Genomic DNA, 25,197 nt, shown 5'->3' on the forward strand with positions numbered 1-25,197 from the left:
TTTTCGAAACCCGGACAGAAATCGGAACAGGTGTATATATAATGACTGTTCACGGCAGGCAGTGAAATACATTTCAGTTTTGTTGGGAAGCAGTGGGCAGGACAACAGGGATAATTGTGAGCAACATCACCAGAATCAAATGTGTATTTATATACTTTAGCATACTGTCAAGATTTACAATCTAATTTATTTTGGGATATGTACTTTAGGATTTAGTTGTGTGTTATATGTACAAAAAACAATGCAAGGTTTCCGAGATGTTTTGTTCGTTACGTTGGGATTCGTGGTCGGGTGTTCGGCACTTTTTAGCACAGTTTCATTTGATAACAACGCCTACAACGGCATATTGGTGGCAATTAATCCAGACGTGCCAGAAGACACAGCTATTGTTGAAACTATAAAGGTAAAGACATGTTTCGTTTCAAATTTGTTTTAATAAAATCGTAAACAATTTTTGTGCAGGGAATGATAACAAACGCGTCGAACGTTTTGTTCACGGCTACACACCAGCGGGCGTACTTTGGTAAAGTCACAATTCTTGTTCCAAAAACCTGGAACGGAAATTACAAAATGGCCCAAACACAAAGTTACAGTCTGGTAAAATTTTTAATTAATAACGAAGTGGATACACGTGACCTGTTGGTGTTGAGAAAAACTAGAAATAATCCAAAACACTTTTAGGCGGATGTGATAGTCGCCGATGCAAACCCTGTGTATGGAGATTCCCCTTACACAGTTCAGTATGGTCAATGTGGAATGCCTGGATCGTACATTCACTTTACCCCAGAGTATCTGATGGACGATACGTTCGTTGATGACTTTGGGCCCCGTGGTAAGATATTTTCTGAAATAAATTTTAAAAAACACAGATCTTTTGACAAACTAATTTTTGTTTTTTGTCCGCGTTTGAGGCGTCCACTATCTTAAAAATTTTTACTAGGAAAAGTTTTTGTCCACGAGTGGGCGCATTTGCGATGGGGAGTTTATGATGAAACTCCAACCGACGATTATAACCATTTCTATTACGACAGTCAACAGAAAGTACAAGCGACAAGGTAAGCGGGTAATAATATATCGAGTTCAGTTTGTCAGCTGAATTTTCCAACCAAGCTCTTTGCGGGGACTGCTTACTGCGTTTCTGACGTAACGTTTTATGGCTTGTATGTTTAAGCACTTCGTAAATTATTTGCCTTGTCGCAAATAAGTGACAACTATGGTTCCACGGTAATTGCCCGAATTACAGGCTATTTAAACTTTAATTAGTTATATCCCAGCACAAGTTGTGAGTTGAATTAAAATTTTGAACAATTATATTTTACAGGTGCCCTGTTGAAATTCAGGGTAAAAATGTATTGTTTTCTCCGAAGAATCGCGCGAATGCGATCCAATGTAAAGACGATCCACTGACTGGACTTCCTCAATCTGGTTGTGTTTTCATTCCTAACTCGGTGCAAAATACCAGCACATCTTTGATGTCTTATCAATTTATTGACGAGGTAACCAATGTAATTCAAGGTGTACAGAGCAGATTGTATAGCAGATTCGGGCCATGTAGGCATAATGGGCACTTTGTCTGCGAATCTTTGGCCAACCTGTCAACCTTACTACTATTTCTAGTCGCTCGTCGAAATGTTTTCTCACCCCTGCTTTACGGTGTTTATTCTCGTCGTCTGTACTTGTTGTTTGGCAACTAAAGGTTTCATTGCTTGCATGGGTCCGCTTAATTAATGGGATTATAATGAAATTCATTACATTACATTTAGCTTTAGTCTACCACAAACCCATGTAATTCTTGCACCCAGATTATAGAGTTCTGTGATGACCACGACCACAATACTGAAGCTCCGAACGAACAGAACAGATTATGCAACTTGAGAAGTGTTTGGAGTGTCATCAGATCGTCAGTTGATTTCAGCAACAACAACTTTCCTAATAGCAACGTTGCTGACGTTACACCGTCATTCGACGTTTTACAAGCAAGACCTTTTGAGAAGTTTGTGTTGGTCTTGGACGTTTCTGGAAGCATGAGAGGGGTGCGCAAACTTTGCAAATTTTGTTAACGTAAATTTTTTTAATTATTTTAGTTTTGGGTAGTAACTTGGTGTGCTTGTATAGTGATTATATTTGTTTTAATAGGTGGATTTTAGATATTGCCAAAAATGGTTATTACGCTAATTAAATGAGTTTTTATGCAAAATTAGCTGACATATTTCTGAGCACTGTCGTGCGCAAACTTTTCCTGCAGCAAGAAAAGCAAACAAAATGTGCTCTGTTACATTGAAATCTGACTTGATCTCTGAACGCCTTTCATTGAATAGGAAAGGCTGGAAGACATGCAGAAAGCCGCAAGTTTGTTCGTTAAACAATTTTTGCCAAATGGAACAAAAGTCGGAATTGTTCAGTTCAGTTCGCGTTCTGATATTCTCCATGATTTGGAGGTTGTCGACAATATTAGACAAGACCTTGATGATATCATCACAAACCTCGTAGCCGACGGATCTACCTGTATTGGTTGCGGGATTTCAGACGGTCTCATCGTAAGAATGTTCTGCTTAAAATTTCCAGATATGTTGGTAACATGCTATTTTATCAGGTTCTCGAACAGGATGGTCAATCGGCAGCTGGAGGACATTTATTGGTTTTATCTGACGGGGGTGAAAATGCAGTACCATTTGTAATCGATATAACAGACGATGTAATAAGCAAGGTAAAAGCCTCCAAAAAATATGTTTAGCCAAATATCTAATTTGAGAGAAGCAGATTACCTGCAAATAATACGTAGATTTTATATAGAATGGACAGTTGCCTAAACCTTATCTCTGTTCCTTAAGTTGGCCTAGAAATACATTTTTGATGAATTTTTGAAACTAACCAAAACATTTCTCACAGGGTGCAATAGTGGATTCAATATTTTTTGGGATTTCGACTGCTAATCAAGCCTTGCAGAACTTAACGGAAGAAACACAAGGAGTTTGGTTTTTCAATGATGACTTAGACAGTGGAGCCTTGCTCGAAACATTTAAGGAGCTTGCTTATCTGCAGGATGGAGACGTGTACAAAGAAGTGTTCCAGGTATGAGTACTTAACTTACTCAAATTCTCCGATTTTAACATTAGAAGCTTGGTAAATGTTAAACTCCGGAGCTCCTCTTGCGCTACTGATAAGAAATCTTCGTGCTTTCTGTCGCCGTGAAACACGTGAATTGGTCGGATTATGAAAACGTGACATATTGACTAATTATAAATTAATCAAAACATGTCTTTGTTGTACTTTATACTTTAGCTTTACGGAGAAACTTTTGAGTTGAATCAACATGACCAACAAAACGGTACAGTGTTCATCGACTCCACCATTGGAAACCAAACAGTTTTTACATTCTCATACTCTGCTGTTTACGGCACCAGTGTTTTTCTCCATTCGCCTGATGGTTCCCGTTATTGCACATCACATGATGGAAATTGTGCGGGTCTTGCTACGGTGGACGCAAACTTAAAAACAATCATGTTTTCAATAGCTGGCACGGCGACGGTAGGACTTAGGACGAAGTTCTATAACTGTGCAAGGACCATAAATAGGGAACATCGTTAAAAAGATTAGTAATAAAAACATTAACGCGGGAATGCGATGCTTGTTCTATACTGTAGTAGTATGTTTTTGCTTCGATTTGCAAAAATACACAAAACTACTAAATGGCTGATCTACGTTATTATTTTGACCACTATGCTGTATAGTTAACCTCAGTTTAACAACCATTTTTGCGTTCACACTATGTCCAACGGGCAACTTTAACACATGTGGCTTACTATATTAACAGGTTGGGAGCTGGTTGTTTGAGATTAAAACCTCAGACTACACCGACAAAGTAGACGTGATCGTGACGTCAATGGCTGCAAATAGAGACGTCGTACCCATGATTGTGGAGGCGGCGATGTCTGATAACGATCCTTCAAATCAGGAACCGGTTGTGGTTTATGCGAAGGTATGAAAAATTCAAGGTCTCCTTCGTTTGTTGGTGTTGAAAAAAATAAATAATAACGGTGTTTTTGTACATAGGTTGCAGTAGGCTACACACCTATTCTTGGAGCTGATGTCATTGCCACAATTACCTCCCCATCAGGAACAATTTATAACCTCACATTATTGGACAGTGGATCAGGTTAAAACAGAATAAATGGCGCAAAATACAATTTATATTTTAAAAATATATTTTTTTACATTTTTTAACTTGTGATTTTGAAATGCAGTAGCTAAAATAACGTTCTTATTTTCAGCCCCTGACGTACGAAGATTTGATGGAGTTTATTCAAGATATTTTACTGAGTTTTATGAAGTTGGACGCTATTCTATCAAGGTATTGATAACCTATTACTTCTGAATTTATTCTTTAAAATGGCTGCAAATTAATGTTTAAACGTTACTATTTCTGTTGACAATATAAGCTATTGAGCCAATGGTAGGGAAATATTGAAATGCGAAGCTATGTAGTTACATGGAGAGTTTTCGACAGGTGAAGGTTACAGGTCTTGGGAATCAAACGACAACCACCGGTGGAACTTTTAAATATTCCACAGCTGCCTACAACCCTGGAACTGTTGAAAGCGACGGTTAGATATAAAAATACCACCACATAAGTAGATTAAACCATAAGGTTCACAGGCTTCGCAGCCAAGGCATTGCAGCCAAGCTGGATCAGGCACTTTTCCCGACAAGTCGGAGCGAGATCTGAAAAATCAAGCTCCCGGTGAGGTTTGAACTCACGACCCTGGGCTAACCAGGCCCAACGCTCTACCAACTGAGCTACAGGGGCTCAGTGGCTTCACGGGGTATATTGTGGCAAAGGTACACTGGTGCGCTAGCGCACAACTTGTCAGGCGACCTTCACATGCGTAGAGGATCTCCACCACCGTAATCAGACAACGCAGAAGTAATGCCATGCTTACGCATAGCAAGGCCCACGATCAGAATATTAGAGCTGTTATCGCCAAATATAGATTAAACCAAGCATGACATTTTTGTAGGCACAATCGTCTTCAATCCCAAGGGTCCAGTTTACAACGGAGATACGAGTGGAATTGAAACTTCTGAAATCGATCCATTTGCAAGAGTTGTATCGCCTGGAGGCATTTCCTATTCCGGGTTTGTTTTCGTCAAACATATTGTAATTAATATTTGCATGGACCCAACAATTCTGCAACTCGTTCGACGACCGTTTAATTGTTATATGGAGCAAATGGCCCACGTGGCTTTAGTGATTACATTTGTTTGTTAGCACTCCCATGAGTCCCTCTGTCGATACCCTGCCGCCAGGAAAGGTTATTGATCTCCAAGCCGAACAAGTTGACGTCACAGACTTGTCACGTGGTGTAAGATTGACTTTTTCTGCTCCTGGTGATAATTACGATTCTGGAACAGGTAGGATTTGAGTTCTTTAACAATTAAAAATACACTTATTTTCATAAGTTATCACGATGTCTTTATTTAATGAAAAGTTTTTGAAAAGACAAGAATTAATTAGAATGCAATACAAAAAAAAGCCATAATATTGGCGAGCTGCAGTCAGGGTGTGTATACGCACTGTTTCGACAGTGTGTATACGCACTGTTACATTGCATTGTTTTTTGCCTTTGGCACTATCGGTTACCAAGCAGATCCGTTTGGCCATAGTGCGTCCCACAGTGGTTCGTCTCTGTTGTTTGGTACTCAGTATAGGGTACCCAACAGATCGACGTTGACCGGACAGGTACCACAAAGTGGTGACTAGTGTACCTGCTAGTGTAGAAGCTAGCACAGTGCCACTGCAACAGCAGCACTGATGAGACCTTACAGGTCGAAACAGTGCGTGTACACCCTGTCTGCAGTTCTCTAATTAGAATGTATTTAGAAAAATTTAAACATTTTTAAAATTTTTAGCTTCAACCTACGAAATTCGATACAGTTACAACAATGCAAAGGAGTTGATTGACGATTTTGACAAATGCTTCCTTGTCAATCCAAGCGCTGTACTGGAAGGTACGGTTTCTGCACCAAACGTGGCAGGAAGTCCAGAAACATTTGTTGCAAATCTTTCAAATGTGCCTGAACAGTTGAATGCTATAAGGTAGCTTGGAACTTTTAATTTCCTTTAAATTGATGCCAACTTATGCTTTGCCCTATGCCGGAGGATGTTCTAAAATCCTGAATCCATGTGTTTTGTTGTGGTTATATGTGATAGCCTTACAACAATATGAATTTGTCAAATTTAGTCACTGGTTGACGAGATAGGTTTTAATTTATCAGCATGTATAAGAAGGCCAACAAGTAGCAAATGTTTATACATTGCTACAAATGATTTTCCAGTGTTTGGTTCGCTATGCGCGCACATGATGCTGCTTCACACGTAAGCCCAACCTCCAACGTGGCAATGATGAACGTTTTCATTGTTCCGTATATGAGTGGAACAACTGCTGCTACAACAGATGAACCAAGTACAAGACCTGATGAATCCACTCCTGTTGGTAGCACAGAAAGCATTATTGTTGTCACTCCCGCCACGGAAAAGTCGGGTATTTATAATGGCCTAACTATAGCATTCTACTGCAGTTAAATGATTTTTGATTTGTGTTGCAGGGACTGAAAAGGAATTGAAAATTTATCAATTAGTTACCATCATATTGGGAGTTATCTGCATTATTCAGGGTAAGAATTAAGCCTGGCACATATGTTAATAATTTTACTTTTACAAAACGTAAATAGTTTCCTTATGTTCTCATTAACATGTTCAATCTTTATGCATTTATTTAAACCTCAAGCTTTTCTGTCCTGATTATTTAGCTGTCATCCTTGATTGGCAATGTTACAAAGTAACTTTTCACCAACTAAACCACCTTATTGTTCAGCATGTGCGTTGGTAGCTGCTGCTATAATGCGCAAAAGTTTGCACAAACAGCGGAACAAGTTCCGCGAAATGATGTCGGATAAGATGGAGATGAACAATACTCCACCCAAATCCTGGTCAGACAACGATTACCAATCGATCAAAAGACCTGAGATTAAACCTCAGACTGCTTACAGCAATGGTGGATACGGGAATTGATAAGAGGTTGGGAAGCGTCAATATCTACACAACCCCATCAATTTGTCAACAAGGAAGTTCACTTAATTACATAATATGTTCATTTGTTATTAGTCGTGAATACCATGTCCGTGCTTTTGTGGTTGATCAACTGCTTTCATGTTGATTATTTCAGCTTTTTGTAGAAAGTGTATTTGAATTTTTTCTATGGATGACGCTTCTGTAACCCGTTCCCATAAGTTTATTGTGGTTGCTGATGATTTTTCGCACTTCTCATTCATTTCTTTTGTCGATGGTTGAGAATAAATGAAAGTAAATGTGATCTACGTCAAACCGTGTGAAATACGTCACTATGGACATATGTTAGGATTGTGTTACTGTGCTAAGACACTGCTTTTATCTTCGCTTTGTTTTTGCATTACCGAACATGTCTGTTATTAAAATACATTTATAAAACATAAAAACTAACATCAAAACATCGGGTGGCAGAAATGAAACTTTTTCAGCAGATAAAAAACACTTTTACAACATCTCCATAATACTTGCGTACTTAAGCATATTTATTACTTTGAAGAAAGGATTTCACCATTCATAAAATGGACCAAATTATACAAAGCGCAAAGTGGTTTATATTAATAGCACAATGAGAATGCATTAGGTCAGGATTTGCTGATTAGCACTCTCCGTTGCAAACACTTCAGTGGAGTAGTGTACATATACGTTGTACTTATATTTAGCCTGTAGCTGTCCTGAATAAATAACAATACATACCGGAGAGTAAAGTCCATAGCTCGATATAGTAACAAGAAAACATTTAGCAAACTTTGCAGCCACTGTGTAACCACACAAAAAGGCCAATTAAAAGATTGCGCAGCGTTCAAACATGTTTTTCCTTTCTTATTCAGTTTTAAAGTCACGTTTGTCGTCTGTCGGCGCTTTTGTTCATTGAATTTGGAGATTCAACACTATTTGAACACCCGAACGTTGTCAATACAGTGTTTGTGCACGGACCACACCAGTAACGCTTGTCATCGAAGTATATTTGTCTCAAGAAAAAGACAACAGATTTTGACATAGTGCATGTTGCTATAAATAGTCACATTATAATCAGAATGGTACTGATATTGCAAACCCAACTACAATATGCTTTTGTGTGAGGGGTCATGCGCTGATTGGAGTTTTTTGAAACTCATGTTAGCGTTGCTCGTAAACACATATATCTTTCGTTCATAATTAACAATTAACGTCATCGCTCGTCAGCAGCAACAAATGCGAGCTTTTGCAACAGCATTGCAAATAATGGAAAGTACCTGGTTAGCCTTCTACTTGTTCGGCAATGCTTTAAAAGGGAGACCTGGTTTGCAAAGCCTGAAGGTTTTAGCATGCAATCCCAACAACTTGCTCATTAACCTGTTGAATGGGTGAAAGGCAATTAATAGTCTTGCTGGCAATTTAAGGAAAATATTTTCGTAACTGCAGGAGGTACCGGGATTATATGTGGACGGTTTCACTGCAGTAAAAATCAGTTCGAGTTTGTGTTGGGAAGGAACAAAAAGGACAACGGGAACACGAGATATTGTTAAATGCTAATTGATAAAATATATATGCATTAGATTATTGTGAGTAATATTACCCGCATGTGTACCCATTCAGTAATGATATAAAAACTGACAAAATTTACGGTTCGATATGTTTTGGAATTTGTTAGATTTATGGTTAAACGTAAGAGAAAAATGCAAGGTTTCCGAGATGTTTTGTTCGTTACGATGGGATTCGTGGTCGGGTGTTCGGCACTTTTTAGCACAGTTTCATTTGATAACAACGCCTACAACGGCATATTGGTGGCAATTAATCCAGGAGTGAAAGAGGAACCAGCAATTATCGAAAGTGTGAAGGTAAAGAATGGTCATTGAAAGTGTGTAGAAGTTTATCATGGAATAATCTTAAATAATTTAATTGTTGTGCAGGGAATGATAACAAACGCGTCGAACGTTTTGTTCGCGGCTACCCACCAGCGGGCGTATTTCGGTAAAGTCACAATCCTTGTTCCAAAAACCTGGAACGGAAGTTACGACAAAGCCCAAACACAAAGTTACAGCCTAGTAAAAATTAAAATAATAGCAACTAAATTAATATTGTCAACAAGATTTGAGAATGTACTTGGTTTTGTGTTTCGAAAAACTTATAACCCAAAACAAAATAACCCAAAACACCTTTAGGCGGATGTAATAGTCGCCGATGCAAACCCTGTGTATGGAGATTCCCCTTATACAGTTCAGTATGGCCAATGTGGAATGCCTGGATCTTATATTCACTTTACTCCAGATTATCTTACCGACAACACGTTCGTTGATGACTTTGGGCCCCGTGGTAAAAGTTTTTCTGCAAAAACAAATTTAAGCGAAACTGAAAAACTACTTTTAGACTGTTTTCTCCGTTGTTGATTAAATAGTGCAAACAATTACATAACTATATTAAAAGGAAAAGCTTTTGTCCACGAGTGGGCGCACTTGCGATGGGGAGTTTATGATGAAACACCAACCTATGATTATAACCATTTCTATCACGACCGCCAAAGTAACCAACAAGCGACAAGGCAAGTTATTGTTATATCTAGTACAGTTTGTACACCAAACCAAGTAACTTGCGTGATAAATTGCTGCGTTTCTCAGGCCGATTAGATTCGAAAAATTATGAAAATCACTTTGGCACGATACAAGCAGAAAATGTTATTAAAACATTAAATTCAGCTGTTTTATCGCTATATTTTCTAGTGCACGTCTTGGTGTCAACTTATAACAAAAGGGAAATACATTTAAAAACGTTTTTCCTTAAAATTACAATCGTGTAAGCCCAAGTCAAAGCATTGATACATTATTGTTATCTATCCAAATATTAGTCCTTTTTGGAAAGCTGTTCGCGAAGCAAAAGTACAACATCATGGCTGATAACTTTTTGCAGATGTCCCTTGGGGCTGAAGGGTCAGAACTTTTACTTTCCAACGGATGATCCGAATAATCACAGACTTTGCAGAGATGATCCAAATACTGGTTTACCTGAAGATGGTTGCGTATTTGTTCCATACTCTGAAACACCCGTCAACGCTTCTCTAATGTCACACCAGTTTATAGAAGAGGTTTGAAACTAATAATGAGACGAAACTTCTCACTTCTAAACAGATGGTGTTTGGTTTACTGCTAATGCCCTATTTATAAACTACGTTTTGCCATGTTCAAGTATTGGGGTGAACGAAGGTATTGGGTTGAACGAAGGCAGATCTTCAGCGACGAAATGTTAGCTGAAACTTACTGAGAATAATACAATATCCACTCATAGACAATTGTACTGTCTTGGCTTACCGCAAGTTTTATTTGGTTCACTAGTAATGCTTGTGGTGATCATATTCGTAGAATCGTGTTGCAGGAATCCTAGTAAGCTTAATCATAGTAAAGACGCTGTTAGTTGGTGTACGCTATATTCAGACTAAATATCGTAAGTAAATGCCTTACAGATCGTAGAGTTTTGTGACGACCAAGTTGAAGCCAACCCGCAAGTAATTAACCATCACAACACTGAAGCTCCGAACGAACAGAACAGATTATGCGACTTGAGAAGTGTTTGGAGTGTAATCAGATCGTCAGTTGATTTCAACAACAACAACTTTCCAAATAGCAACATTGTTGATGTTACACCGTCATTTCAAGTGCTAAAAGCAAAAACTTTCGAGAAGTTTGTGTTGGTCTTGGACGTTTCTGGAAGCATGAACGGGGTACGAAAACTTTGCAGAATTTAAAAGAAAATAACATTTTCTGTAAAAAGAATAAAAAATCATAATTTTACTATGTTGCATTAAAATAGGACTTGATCTCAATGTGTAGGAAAGACTGGAAGACATGCAGAAAGCCGCAAGTTTGTTTGTTGATAAATTTTTACCGAATGGAACCAAAGTCGGAATTGTTCAGTTTAATACTTATTCCAATATTCTCCATGATTTGGATTTTGTCGACGAAATTAGACAATACCTTGTTGATATTATTACAAACCTTGTAGCTGGCGGATCTACCTGCATTGGTTGCGGGATTTCAGACGGTCTCATCGTAAGAATGTTCTGCTTTCAATTTCCAGATATATTGGTAACATTTTATTTTATCAGGTTCTCGAACAGGATAGCCAATCCGCAGCTGGAGGACATTTATTGGTTTTATCTGACGGGGGTGAAAATGCACCACCATTTGTAACCGATATAACGGACGATGTACTCAGTAAGGTATAATAATAATATGTTAAATCATAAAGCTTTTAGTAGAAATAGATAACAAACTTGCCCATGCTACGCCAGGCTTAGTGATTTATTTTTTGAAGGATGGACAATTATAAAAAAATACCGCGGATAAAATAGTACATAATCACTTAGTTGGCTTAAAATTATGTTTGCATATATGTTCTAAAACAAAACAAACTCACAGGGAGCAATAGTGGATTCGATATTTTTTGGAATTTCGACTGCAAATCAAGCCTTGCAGAAGTTAACGGAAGAATCGCAAGGAGTTTGGTTTTTCAATGATGACTTAGACAGTGGAGCCTTGCTGGAAACTTTTAAGGAGCTTGCTTATCTACAGGATGGTGACGTGTACAAAGAAGTGTTCCAGGTATCACTACTTAACTTACTCAACCTCCGCATTTTAAGCGTATAAAGCATGTGGTAAATGTTGAACTCCTCTTGTGCAACTAGTAGGAGATGCCGTTATCATGAAATATTGGCACGATACAATGTAATCAAAACATGTCTTTGTTTGTACTTTATTCTAGCTTTACGGAGAAACTTTTGAGTTGAATCAATATGACCAAAAAAACGGAACAGTGTTCATCGACTCAACCATTGGAAACCAAACAGTTTTTACTTTCTCATACTCTGCTGTTAAAGGCACCAGTGTTGTTCTCCATTCGCCTGATGGTTCCCGTTATTGCACATCAGATGATGGAAATTGTGCGGGTCTTGCTACGGTGGACACAAACCTAAAAACATTCATGTTTTCAATAGCTGGCACAGCGACGGTAGGACTACTTACACTTTGTGAGATTTGAATTATACATGTACCTAATCTGTTGGTTTCAAGTTATACAACCATACAAGAGATACTAGTACGGAAGAAAGAAAAATTAACGAATGAATACAATTCGTAGTTTTTTTTCTTTGATTTGCAAATAAATAAGCAATGATGCAAAATGAGTAATAACCTGATAATTTTTTCACTACGCTGTATATGTCGTCTACTTGATCAACAGGTTGGGAGCTGGTTGTTTGAGATTCAAACCTCAGACTACACCGACAAAGTAGACGTGATCGTGACGTCAATGGCAGCAAATAGAGACATCGTACCCATGATTGTGGAGGCGGCGATGTCTGATAACGATCTTTCAAATCAGGAACCGGTTGTGGTTTATGCAAAGGTATAAAAACGCCCGAATTTCTTTCGTTTGTTAGTGTTGAGCAAATGGAAATATTCAATATGTTTTTGTACATAGGTTGCAGTAGGCTATACACCCATTCTTGGAGCTGATGTCATTGCGACAATTACCTCCCCATCATCTACATCTTATACCCTCACACTATTGGACAGTGGATCAGGTAACAACACAATAAATGAAGATTGGCGCAAACTATAATTTATATTTTGCTTGTTATTTTTTTATAACCTGTGGTATTGAGTAACAATTGCTAGAATAACATTCTTGTTATCAGCCCCTGACGTACGAAGATTTGATGGAGTTTATTCAAGATATTTTACTGAGTTTTATGAAGTTGGACGCTATTCTATTAAGGTATTGATAACTTTATCACAAATCATCCTTAAATAATAAAATTTATAAAGGCAATGATAAGGAATGTTTGAAATGTTAAGCTTCGTAGTTACATAGAGATTATTGCGACAGGTGAAGGTTACAGGTCTTGGAAATCAAACGTCAACCACCGGTGGAACTTTTAAATTTTCCTCAGCTGCCTACAACCCTGGAACTGTTGAAAGCAACGGTTAGATTTGAAAATTTTACCACAAAACTAGGCACACCTATAAACTTGACATTCTTGCAGGCACAATCGTCTTAAATCCCAAGGGTCCAGTTTACAACGGAGATACGAGTGGAATTGAAACTTCCGAACTCGATCCATTTGCAAGAGTTGTATCGCCTGGAGGCATTTCCTATTCCGGGTTTGTTTTCGCCAAGCATGTCAAAATTGACATTTATATGAACTAAATGACTCGAAATTCTGTAAATCAAAATATTATTTAATTGCTATATGCTACCAATGGCCCACGTGGCTTTAGTGATTACATTTGTTTGTTAGCACTCCCATGAGTCCCTCTGTCGATACCATGCCGCCGGGAAAAGTTATTGATCTTCAAGCCGAACAAGTTGACGTCACAGACTTGTCACGTGGTGTAAGATTGACTTTTTCTGCCCCTGGTGATAATTACGATTCTGGAACAGGTGGGATTTGAGTTTGCGTTTGTTTTTAATTACCCTTCACGTCAATTAAATATGCAATGAAATAAAATGCCTTCTTCATTTGTACATTCTTTCAAAATTTATTGATGGTTTTTACAATGTTACAAAGTGGACCTTTTTTGAATTGATAGAAAAAACAAAGCAACTGACATCACACCCATGCTGCCTATTTTATTTTCCTTTTTTTCGTTTTTTAGCTTCAACCTACGAAATTCGATACACTTACAACAATTCAAAGGAGTTAATAGACAACTTTGTCATATGTTTGCTTGTCAATGAAAGTGCTGTATTAGAAGGAACTGTTTCCGCACCAAAAGTGGCAGGAAGTCAAGAAACAGTTGTTGCAAATCTTTCGAATGTACCCGAAGAGTTGGATGCTATAAGGTAGCTTGGACCTATTAATTCCAACTTATGCTCTATTGTTTGGCGGAGCATACACTAGTAGTTAAATTAGACTGCCTTGCAACATTATGAGTTTAATTTTTTTGCATTTTAATGTATGCAGAAACTATGTTTAGTCACTGGTTAATAGGTTGAACTGTTTTATGTAACATACGCGGTTGCAGTACACAAAGGGAAGAGGCCGACAAGTAGCAAATGTTTATACATTGCTACAATTGATTTTCCAGTGTTTGGTTCGCCATGCGCGCACATGATGCTGCTTCACACGTAAGCCCAACCTCTAACGTGGCAATGATGAACGTTTTCATTGTTCCGTACATAAGTGAAACAACTGCTGCCACAACCGATGAACCAAGTTCAACCGCTGATGTTTCTACAAACGGTGATACAAGTACTACAACTACCGAATGCAAACCTGATGTTAGCACAGCAAATAATGTTGTTGTCACACCCGCGTCATACTCGGGTATGTATTGGCTTAACTAAAGCGTCCTACTGCAGTGCAATTGTTCTCAACTAATTTCATTTCTGTTGAAGAGGTTGAAAAGCAATTGCAGACTTTCCAACTGGTCACAATCGTTTTGGTAGTTATCTGTTCCGTGCAAGGTAAGTTCCATAAAACTAGATTTGACGATTTCTTATTGGTAACTACAGCAAACTATAACTTGTTAGTGCTAAAACATATTTTTTTCCAGCTTGTGCTTTGGTAGCAGCTGTCATAATGCGACGAAAATTGCAAACGCAATACAAGGTTTACAAGAAATCGAACGATATGGAGATGAATAGCTCGCCTAAAACATCTGTGGTTGAGAACCATTATCGCATATCTTCTATATCAGGGGATAAATCTGCACACAGCAATGGTGGCTACGAAAATTAATGTTTTTGTGATATTAGATCATCAAAAATGCTGTTTTTTTATTGTTTTAATTTTTCTGTATGAGTCTTCAATTACAAAATCCTAGTGGCAATGTGACTGATTATATATATATATATATGCGTGTTTTTCATGTTGATTGCTTTAACTTTTTGCGCTGCAATTGATGAATGTCTTTATTGTGATGCTCTTAAATGCAATAACTATGTGCTTAATTTCGTCAGTGTTATCAATGTTCATATCAGTTTGTTTCTGTGGGTGAACGAATTTTAATTGTAATAAATATAAAATAAAATGAGAAGTTTTTGCCAGTATCCAGTCAAATGCGATAACATGCAATTTATGTCAAAAAACTTTAGTTGCTTACATTATTCCACGTAATGGCGCTGCTGTGTGATATGATGTTGTAGTTGATGAACAAAAACCTGATCTGGATCGTCGTCTGGATATCCTGGGTTCGAATCCCTGTGTGGTAAAAAAGGGTTGTCTGACTCTCCTAAACGTATTGAGTAATTAAAACCATTAGCGTTCGTTACTTTTGTTAATGTTCCTTGTAACGTAATTTTACGTTACATAACAATGTGCATTTATGGAAGTAGGTTGCATGGCCAGTATGTCATTGTTCGGAATTTCTCATCATTGGGTTGGGTAAAGTCATAAGTAGGGTTGTCTTGCCAGACGTGTTCATTTCAAACTGTAGCGTTAGCAACGGTTGTGTATTCACGTGATTTGTGTCCTATGTGTCCTTTCCAACTGTTTCTCAACTGTTTTGGTTTATGAGTGTGCGTGGTTTGCAGTGTGAGTGAGTTAGTGGTTACTATTTTGTGATTCGGTTTTGTTCAATTCTGTCTGGACGTTTGGGCGTAAATTCACTCAGTTTGGCGTTGGTATAATTGCGCATGTTAATTTCGTGTCCAAAATTGTTCGTGGTAAATAAATATTGGTGTAGTGTTTGCATCGAGAGTTAATTAAGTCAGGTTAGGAAAACACAACAATTAGAACTCACGTGCGATCTAATGTCAAATGCGCTAATCAAATAGGATTTCCATCGATCATAAATAATATTGTTAATAACCGATTCGAGACTCATATTTGACATAATAGGTCGCAACATTCCTGTAAACAAAAATGTTTGCCGATGTAAAAAGTATTCCTCTATCCACATTCTGGAGTGGAAAAGTGGACCCAGCAATTTCAAAACACCGCAAATTTGGGCAATGCGATCCCTTTTAAGTTTATTGAAAACAGTTGCTGAGTGGAAAATTCAGTTGTAAGAGTTTAAACAAATTTACCATACCCTACCAAAAGAGCTGTATTTTGTTTTTACACTGCTTACAAACACTACGGCGGTGCAAATTATGCAGCGTACTTCTCCTTGTACTACATGTTTTAAATTACAAGTTGACTTTATGTCTGGTAAAAATACAAATGTTTCGACTTTTCAGTGCCATGACTAAAGATAACAAAAACAAGAGTTGACATAACGTCGTTAAATCGTAACTATCTGATGGAATTCGTGACGCCACTCCGAGTTACTAGAAAATAACGTCATGCCGTTGCGTAAAGTTAATTATTAGCGATACTTCACTGGGGTGTGGCTGGTTGAGCTTTGATTTCATTTCAAGTACAATGTTGCATCAGAAGAACAAGGATGGAAGTACAAACTACCGAGCAATTTAATTAAAGCTGGTATATATTACAGCGGTACAGATAAAAAAAAGGTAGACGTAATTATAAATTAATATATAATTCATCATCACTCTCCAAATGAATTTAGCCATTCGAAAGAGGAAAAGTAATACGAATTCCATTTTATATTTTAAATTCAAACTTCTTAAAATTTGCAGTACAGTTGGTGAAAGTTTTACAATGCACTGGAAACTTAAGTTTGTGGTTATGCTTGTATGTTCTTTGGGATGTCGGGCTGATTTCGACAAGGTTTCGCTTCAAAACAATGCGTACAATGGTGTAGTGGTTGCAATAGGTTCGGAAGTACCCGAAGATACGCAGATAATAGAAGATATAAAGGTAAAACAACCGTTCCCTTGTTTTGAATGCGTCTGCAATCGAAACAAACGTAAATATAGGCACCATGTATTGTATGTAACGTATTTTCTGAATTTGATCAGCATATTATTGTTAAACTCATGTATTGCATTAATAATTGTTGTTTGTCTTCCAGGAGACGATCACAGACGCTTCGAAAATTCTATTTTCCCTGACCAAACATAGAGCATATTTCGGTGACGTCACAATCTTGATCCCGAACGCCTGGAATGGGAATTACAAGATCGCAAGCGGACAACTTTATGACATGGTAAGGCAGTAATAATGCAGGACCGTCATAGTATCACAATAATGCTAAATGCTATACGTGGGCCCGTGTATTAACTGTGAATATCTCAGGCTGACGTCATTGTAGCCGATGCCAACCCTGTGTACGGTGATTCCCCTTACACACTACAGTATGGTCAGTGTGGAGAACCTGGAACCTACATTCACGTGACTCCTGAATATTTGAGAGAAGATTCGAAGGATCGCGGTAGGTTCGCGTCATTGGGATCGCCTTTTACGTATAGACACGATTCAAACTGATTACAAAACTTCCTAACATTTAAACACACTTTTATTATGAAATTGTTTTTCAGGTAAGAAATTTGTTGAGGAATGGTCTCGACTTCGTTGGGGTTTAGACGATAAAAGTCTAACAGATGTTGATGGGGATTGGCGTTTTTTTGACATTCAAGCTAATGACGTCAACAGGTTGGATATTATTATGTTTGTATTTAATTCACGTACCTTAAACACTTTACAATCTATGTTGTGTTGTAAAGTCGACCCATTACTTTCGGAAAGCAAAAACAGTCAATTGTACTCTCGTATTTGTCAAATATGAGTGCGAGCCAATGCTTTTTCGTATGCACAATGCTGTCAAATCAATACCAACAATCAGTACATGTCAATAAGTATTCCAATGTACGCAGTCAGTACATGCAACTGATCACGAACTTTACAAATGCATCATAAAGCCACAAAACAAACAAATCAATGACGCAAATGTTGCAACTCGACTTGTTACAAAAATCAAGTGCTTCCTGTAGCCATGTTTGTCAACCGTCTGTGTGTTTGTTGATTGCCCTCTGCCCGAACCTATTGTTAGCACAAAAAGCTGATGGTCGTAATTCAAATGTCAACGCCGTAAGGTGAACTTACAGCGCGAAATACGACTTTGCCACGAACTTTACGAGATAACTAACATTCTATGGACAAGGACTTAATGACAGTAAAACACGCTTTTGCTGCGTCAGTAAATTGATAAAATACTCGGTGAGCTGGGCATATATGTCTGCACTGATGTGGGTACTTTAACATACGCCCCTATTCATACTTACAAATTTCATTCCCAAAAAATGATGTGGTATTATAACCTAGACAAGGTCATTTTCACTGCATAGCTATAAGTTACTTACAACGATCGTCCATAGGTACACCAAGCAGCACTTTTGAGACCTTATAAGTCGAAACAATTGCCATCTCTGTGAGTAGTTCACTGAAATATTTGCAATGAAATTATTACTAGTCTCACAACATTCTTCAGGGTTTGCGGGTTGCAGAGTTATTGGGACGTATTGGAAAGGGCAGTGGACTTTCACAACACAAATCCACCAAACCCAGACATCGAGGACTTGACGCCAAAGTTTACAGTAGTACAGGAAAGACGCCATCAAAAGATTGTGATTCTTGTTGACGTTTCCATAAACGAGGTGACCCAATTCTATTTGATATTTTTTTAAGTGTCATTTTAACTGATTTTGATTCAATTATGTGCCTAGGAAAAGTATTTATGAGGTCACGCAAAACTGCCTAAGGGGTAAAGTCACAATTGGGGCGTTTTAATGACGCTTCGTTAACATTTTTAACAGAACCAGCTGCGAGATGTCAAGAGAGCCACAAGTATTTTACTTAATCGGTTTCTGTCGGACGGCACCAAAGTTGGAATTGTTACTTCAACATCATCAGTTCTTTCTCAATTGACCTCAATCGACGACAGCAGGCAACACCTCGTTGAAATTGTCAGCAATGCGAAAGTGGAAAGTGGGTCATGTATTGGTTGTGGAATTCTCGATGGACTTGAGGTTAATATGCATAACAGTATTGCGTGTTTCATTTGAAAATTATTGCAAAGTTTGAAATTAACGCGACAGCATCGCTAATATTATGATCATTCCACAAAATATTGTTCACTATAGTAAATACGTAGCATGCCTGTGATTTTGTGCTGTTGCGCACTGGCGGGTTTCCCCTGTCTGCAATACGATCTCATGTAGCTCACCAGGATGCGGCAGCCACTACACTACGAGGGTCATGAGTTTAAACCTCCACAAATCGGGATATTTCTTTATCCTTTTTTGTATATGTCAGCTTATAAAAGCGATGATTTTTGTTTTGTTAGTTGTTTTGTCAAAGCCGCTTTTTCTACCTTTTCTGTGTAACAATGTAACAACTAATGGATAATGCAAAAATTTGGTGATGCATCTGTTACTTTAAGGTTTTGAGAGGTGACGGTGAACCGGTGAATGGAGGTCGGCTTATAATTCTCTCCTGTAATAAAGACACAGAAAGTCGTATGTTGCCAGAGGTTAAAAACAGGGTGATGCAACTGGTATGAACTAGCATTACATAGTTTGTCTTTGAGCATTTTTTACCCATATTTTGTTTATCTTAGGGAGTAATCGTCGATTTCATAATGAGTGGGGGTTCCGCAACCACTCAAGAACTTGAAAATTTGTCCGAACAAACAGGGGGTTTCCCGTTTTATAACAATCCTGCGGACAGGAGTCAATTTGTTGCGTCTTTGGCTCAGTTGGTTAACTCGTACGACGGTGATGCTTATGACAATGTATTGCAGGTAATTCCATGAGTGCCTGACGTCGTTTTCATTGCAACTGAGAGTGAACCTTAATTTTTTAGATATACAGTAAAACGTTCGAAGCAGAATCCACTCAGTTCAACGATGAAGTATTAATTGATTCGGGAGTAGGAAGAGATACAATTTTTTCATTTACATACTTGAGTAAACCCATGGACGTAATTGTAATTTCTCCTGAGGGTTCGAGGTTTTGCACCAAAAACATTAGGAATTGTGAGCATTACGCTGTGGAAGATAGCTTGCTTGAAATGATCACGTTCACCATTCCTGGCACAGCGACGGTATAGAAAATTGATTGGACGGATAACAACTCACATGTTTATCTGCTCAAAACTTTTGTAGGCCGGCACTTGGTTTTATCACCTGAGCATTGATGTAGAAGTCCCCAGCATCGTTGACATCATTGTTACGTCAAAGATGGCTGACAGACAAGTCAAAGCAATTACTGCAAACGCCGAAGTCTCAACATACCAACTGGAGACCAAAAACTTAGTTGCAATTTACACAAAGGTAAAAATTTACTATTATTGTGGAGTTAGAAGAAATTCATGCAAGGCAATTATGTTCAGGTTGCTAATGGTTACATTCCAGTACTTGGAGCCAATGTCTTGGCAACTGTTATTTATCCGTCCGGGCAAACAAAGGAAGTCGAGTTACATGACGATGGATCAGGTGAGAATACATTCGTTGCAGATGCTGTTGCTGACATAAACTTTAGTTAAAACTCAAGGAGGGTGTTCATTACCTACTGTATTAACTAATGTTGAGTAAACGCAATTTAGTGAAATTGTCAAAAATACACATTAAATACGACAACATTGCCATTTCGTCTAAACATTAAAAAAAATAACAAACGGCAGTGCGGCATATTTCCTGGAAAAGCAGAAATGTTGGTTTTAGCTAAAAACAGACCATGCACAAAGCCCCGTAATAATATTTAAACTGTTAGATTTAAAACAAACCAAAGTTGCTTATGCATTTACGCGGCTGAAGAAATTAAATGAGGTGATTTGTGTTTAGAATTTGATGTTTCTAAGCACGACGGAATTTATTCACGAGGTTTCTCAGATCTTAAAGAAACTGGAAAGTATTTCGTGCAGGTAAAATTTTCTCCATACTCAAGACTTGAGGTGGTTGTTTGGATGCTGAAATATTTTAAAAGCAATTTATTTATTTAAGGGCCCTTTAAACAAAGTCCTCTTTAAGCAATGTTTGTTTTAGGTTAAAGTATTGAGAAATGGACTGAAACACTCCGCGAAGATTGAAGGTGGTAAGAATTGTTCATCCTACTTTAGGAATCATAATTGCAAAACTTCGAAAAGTAACCTCCTCTCTTAACAGATGCAAAGACAGAAAATGACAAAATCACTACTTCACAACTTGATCCATTCACGAGAGTTGCGTGGAGTTCCTTTTTCATAAACTCCAGGTACCAATATATATCGTAAGATTAAATCGTGGAATTTTTCGTCGAAATAGCAGTGATGTGCATTTGTGGTCGAAACATATTCCAATCGTTTATTTGAAAATGTTTAAATTTAGAAAATCAAGAAACGACTCTTTAGCGCCATCAAGCGATGCTATTGTAAAATTTATCTTGGAAGTTATTAAACCTGTCAGAAACACTTACCCTATGAAAACTCATTGAATACACGTTGCACTTTTGCATTTATCTGCTTCAGGGATTCGTTGGGGGAGGCGGCAAGTATTCCTTTAACTGAGGTTGATGACCTTCAAGCGGAACAAGTTGACGTCACAGACTTGTCACGTGGTGTGAGATTGACTTTCTCCATTCCTGAATCGAAGTTCAATCGAGTGTCAGGTCTGCTTACAATATTTACATAAGCAGCACCAATTAGGTGGATTACTTGGATTTATTACATTTTTTCAATGTTCTTGCGTAAAATTGTAGCCCTCAATAATAGCAATGCAAACGTGTGAAACGAATGTTCGAAAGCTTCTGTAGTATACTAAATTGGACTATGCGCCTGCTCCCGACTTTATGTTTACTTTGCAATAACAGACGGAAACTATGAAGTTCGCTACAGCTACGTCGGCGAAAAACACTTAACCAACAATTTTGATGGTTGTAGTCTTGTCAAGGATTACAGCTACGAAGACAATTCCATAATAGTAAAATTGGAAAACTTTCCTCAATACCAAGAGGTTGTGAGGTAATATGGTATACAGCATGAATTAAGTTCTCCGCCTTATCTGCTTATTTGCATTCCGGTTTATTTTCGTCAAGAGTTTGGTTCGCAATTCGGTTGCTCGACAAAACTTCAACAAGAAGCCCGACTTCAAACGTTGCATCAATAAGCCTGTTTTCTATGGTTGAAGATATGTCAGGATCTGGTGATGAACCGACCGCCACACCGAAGTCTGGTATGATGGTGCTTAATTTTGCAGTATGTTTTTTCATCGTTGCAGATACTACGTTATACCAATCCTGTAAAATTAAAACTATGCGTTTCCGTTTTGCAGAGGTCCAAAAGAAACTGGAAATTTTTCAGCTTGTTACCATCATCTTAAGTGCTGTCTGCTTGGTGTTGAGTAAGTAAATTTAAAACTTTAGTTTACGAAATTTAAACATTTTATTAAATCATGGAACTGTTTGCGTTTTTGCAGTTTAGATATTTAACAGAAAGGCTTAGGAAACTAAGAAATAACGGTTTGAGGTTCGGCATAGATAATAATTTTGATGTTTTTTTGACAGTTTGTTCATTGGTTGCCACAATTGTGCTTCACAAACGTTTGGACAAACAGAGAGATAAACTTCTCAAAAAACCGAAGGAGGAAGTTGAGATGGATTCTGTCCTGGATGAAGAAAGTTTGACGAATATTCCTAAACCAGCTCCTGATTATCAGATGTTCAAAAGGCCTGAAATCAAACCTCAAAGGGCTTCTTACAACAACTACAGTTATAATTATGCCGGAAATGAAAACTAAGAATCAACGAATTTCAGATCCGCTTTCATGTTTTTCCATTTTTCGCATTTTTATCACTAAAACTAATTGAAATGTGTGAAATTTTCGATTGTCAACCGTTGTAGAATATAACAACTGTACATTCAGTAAAAAAAATAGGTTGGAATCATTTTGTTTGTGGATAAATACAGCAGCAATTTTCCGAACGTCGCGTGATTTTCTAGGAAAACAATTCCAATATTGACTTTATCATTTGTCAGAAACTTTATGACCATCTGAGTTCCTCTTTAACAATGGCGGGTAATGGAAATGCAAACAAAGAAAGCGGGTTCGCATGAAGTTATAGCAAGATGTAAGAGTTAACTAAAGGTTTTTCAAAAAAGGATCATTTTTTTAAATCTATATCAGGGTTACGAAGGTGTTCAGACAAGCTTTGTTGCGATGTGTGTGCATTAGATTTAGATTGTAAGAACTAAGGCAGCTGTACAGGCATGACGGGTTACAACATTTTTTCGATCCTCTCTGCATTGTTGCTGTTGTCAGTTTCAACCTTTGGTCAGCCAAGTAAGTTTTGAAGTTTATAATGATGGGTTGTTTATAAAATACTTCATTTGATTTTATTCCATACTGAGCAATTTCATTCTTTTCTGTTATTTCTTTACTCTTGCTTTGCATCAGATAATGGAAAAAATATTTCCGATTATCCACCGATGCTGGTCAGCGCAAACATCACCTGTTCTTGGAATGACGTAAACAATGACGATTGTTATTTCATATTTAAATCAAATCCGCTTGCAAACTTTTTTCTGATGACTGTCGGAGGTACGAGCTTTTAATCGCACACAAATTTCAATCATTTTTTTGTTGGGAGATTTGTGCTTTTGCAGGGAACATTGTTATTCAACACCAGTCGTATGTAAAGAAGCTTGGTTACGAAATGCAGAAGTTCGTTTTTATGGTCCAGGTAAACCATGGTTTTGTGTTTACTTTTCTTCGTCAAACATTTTTTATTGCTACTTGGGTAAAGCACCAGTTAGTCGTACGATGTTTATGTGAGTTTAAATAATAGCGACAGAAATTCCTCATTCAACCTAACTATGTTTTCAAACAGAAACGAAGTGATCACGAGGATTATTACGTCAGTATTTGGTCACCCAAGTTCTCAGAACCTTTGAATATTTTCTTTCGAGTCGGCCAGGAGAACAATAACAACGGAATGGGTGCAGCCATCGTTGCGGTGGTTGTGATACTGAATGTTTTTATCATATTTCTGCCATGTCTATGTGTTTTGTGCATCAAAAAGGGTACGGTTCGTGCTTAGGAAACATCTTTGTGCTTTTTTTGGAAAATCTGAAGTAAAATCAAGTTGTTAATGCCAAAATTAAAATTTTAGTCAAGATAGGTCAAGACGTAACAGCATTGTCAAAACGATTCACGCTCGTATATTGACAGGTTGGTGTTGCTTCAAGTATTGCTCTTACACCGAAGTGGTTGATGGCAGAGTGAAATATGTTTGTAGAAGAAGAAAACTAGGTACATCCATTATGTGGTAACAAATGTGCAGAAGGATTGAAACGTTTGGTTAAAGTTGGTGCAATACTAAATTTCGACCTAAGTTTTGACAAAATGTTAGCCAGGTTTCCATTTAATTTGTGCTGTTTCATTAAATAACTAATAAAAATCGATTTTGCGTTTACCATGAAAAATGTGTTTTTTAAGCATCTACGAGTGAATCACGAAAGAACGGCACATGTAGAAATACGAACCTGCCCTTTTTCTCCCTAGAAAACAATACGCAGAACAAATATCGTGCGTACGCTTGGAGTGCTGATGCAATTAACGGACCATTTTCAATTGTATAATACTTCCGCGTATTTTCATGTATTCTTTAGTGGATGTCACTTATTTCATGATTTACACATATTGTGACATTTTCTTCACGTTATACCATCTTACTTGAATTATGCATTCAATTCTTAGGGCAACATTGATTCTTACGATGTATGCAAGTACATTTGGTACAAAAGGAAAAACAAACTGTACATTTGCGTACTTTGTTTTTGTAACAAAACATAGTCATAGCTATATAACAAAAAAAGGAATACAAGCGAATACAACAACATACAGCAATGAAAATAAATCCCATTTGGGGAAATTGGGTTCATATACAATCCTGCATGTTATTTCATATTTACGAGGATGATTTCCTCTCGGGATATTTGAATTGTTTGCACTCGTTATATGCCCACGCTTCTTTAACCTGGTAACGACCCGCTTCCGTGTCTTGACCGTGTTGGGAAAGGAGTTTCTCACGTTGTTTGTTTAAACGATATTGCATGATTATCGTCGATATCAGAGCACACACTGCAACATTGTACATAATTACATCTAACACATGTGACTATAGTTGTATTCGTTAATATATCAAAGAGATTTACCGAGGATTGAACAAGATATGGTCAGTATGAGTGTCGCCAGCTGGTAAGATTCCAGTTTCTTCTG

General features: G+C 37.6%; 3 protein-coding genes across 3 annotated transcripts; all 3 read left to right on the forward strand.

The window, feature by feature from the left end:
* Positions 1–241: 241 nt before the first annotated feature.
* LOC145897010 (calcium-activated chloride channel regulator 3A-1-like) lies at positions 242–7,072 on the forward strand. Its single transcript, XM_082985163.1, has 20 exons — positions 242–403; positions 463–597; positions 682–832; positions 941–1,055; positions 1,322–1,496; positions 1,803–2,033; positions 2,319–2,537; positions 2,594–2,707; positions 2,890–3,072; positions 3,283–3,528; positions 3,815–3,979; positions 4,054–4,156; positions 4,272–4,351; positions 4,508–4,604; positions 5,019–5,136; positions 5,270–5,412; positions 5,896–6,097; positions 6,337–6,542; positions 6,607–6,675; positions 6,876–7,072. The coding sequence occupies exons 1-20, from the start codon at positions 242–244 to the stop codon at positions 7,070–7,072; spliced, it is 3,111 nt and encodes a 1,036-aa protein (XP_082841289.1).
* Positions 7,073–8,817: 1,745 nt separating this feature from the next.
* LOC145897011 (calcium-activated chloride channel regulator 3A-1-like) lies at positions 8,818–14,840 on the forward strand. Its single transcript, XM_082985164.1, has 20 exons — positions 8,818–8,946; positions 9,019–9,153; positions 9,271–9,421; positions 9,533–9,647; positions 10,013–10,187; positions 10,563–10,820; positions 10,930–11,148; positions 11,205–11,318; positions 11,518–11,700; positions 11,861–12,106; positions 12,338–12,502; positions 12,578–12,680; positions 12,795–12,874; positions 12,986–13,082; positions 13,143–13,260; positions 13,398–13,540; positions 13,741–13,942; positions 14,188–14,426; positions 14,498–14,566; positions 14,656–14,840. Exons 1-20 carry the CDS (start codon positions 8,818–8,820, stop codon positions 14,838–14,840), a joined length of 3,126 nt encoding a protein of 1,041 aa, XP_082841290.1.
* A 2,328-nt stretch (positions 14,841–17,168) lies between these two features.
* Positions 17,169–22,716, forward strand: LOC145897012 (calcium-activated chloride channel regulator 3A-1-like). Its single transcript, XM_082985165.1, has 18 exons — positions 17,169–17,184; positions 17,260–17,379; positions 17,486–17,600; positions 18,436–18,601; positions 18,761–18,973; positions 19,387–19,500; positions 19,564–19,746; positions 19,809–20,048; positions 20,110–20,277; positions 20,337–20,439; positions 20,788–20,867; positions 20,989–21,037; positions 21,109–21,196; positions 21,450–21,589; positions 21,791–21,941; positions 22,016–22,152; positions 22,252–22,320; positions 22,484–22,716. Exons 1-18 carry the CDS (start codon positions 17,169–17,171, stop codon positions 22,714–22,716), a joined length of 2,385 nt encoding a protein of 794 aa, XP_082841291.1.
* Positions 22,717–25,197: the final 2,481 nt, after the last annotated feature.

Source organism: Ascidia mentula, chromosome 4 (genome assembly GCF_947561715.1).
Source record: "Ascidia mentula chromosome 4, kaAscMent1.1, whole genome shotgun sequence".
In the NCBI taxonomy this organism is placed as follows: domain Eukaryota; kingdom Metazoa; phylum Chordata; class Ascidiacea; order Phlebobranchia; family Ascidiidae; genus Ascidia; species Ascidia mentula.

Bases quoted from the DNA above. Each gene is read 5' to 3' on its own strand.
- LOC145897010 (XM_082985163.1), top strand. From the start codon at position 242: ATGCAAGGTTTCCGAGATGTTTTGTTCGTTACGTTGGGATTCGTGGTC. The intron at 2,708-2,889 runs GTAAAAGCCTCC...CATTTCTCACAG, and splicing joins CAGACGATGTAATAAGCAAG to GGTGCAATAGTGGATTCAAT. The intron at 3,073-3,282 runs GTATGAGTACTT...TTTATACTTTAG, and splicing joins TGTACAAAGAAGTGTTCCAG to CTTTACGGAGAAACTTTTGA.
- LOC145897011 (XM_082985164.1), top strand. From the start codon at position 8,818: ATGGGATTCGTGGTCGGGTGTTCGGCACTTTTTAGCACAGTTTCATTT. The intron at 9,648-10,012 runs GCAAGTTATTGT...AACTTTTTGCAG, and splicing joins AGTAACCAACAAGCGACAAG to ATGTCCCTTGGGGCTGAAGG. The intron at 14,427-14,497 runs GTATGTATTGGC...TTTCTGTTGAAG, and splicing joins CACACCCGCGTCATACTCGG to AGGTTGAAAAGCAATTGCAG.
- LOC145897012 (XM_082985165.1), top strand. The intron at 17,601-18,435 runs GTTGGATATTAT...AACATTCTTCAG, and splicing joins CAAGCTAATGACGTCAACAG to GGTTTGCGGGTTGCAGAGTT. The intron at 20,278-20,336 runs GTAAAAATTTAC...AATTATGTTCAG, and splicing joins TAGTTGCAATTTACACAAAG to GTTGCTAATGGTTACATTCC.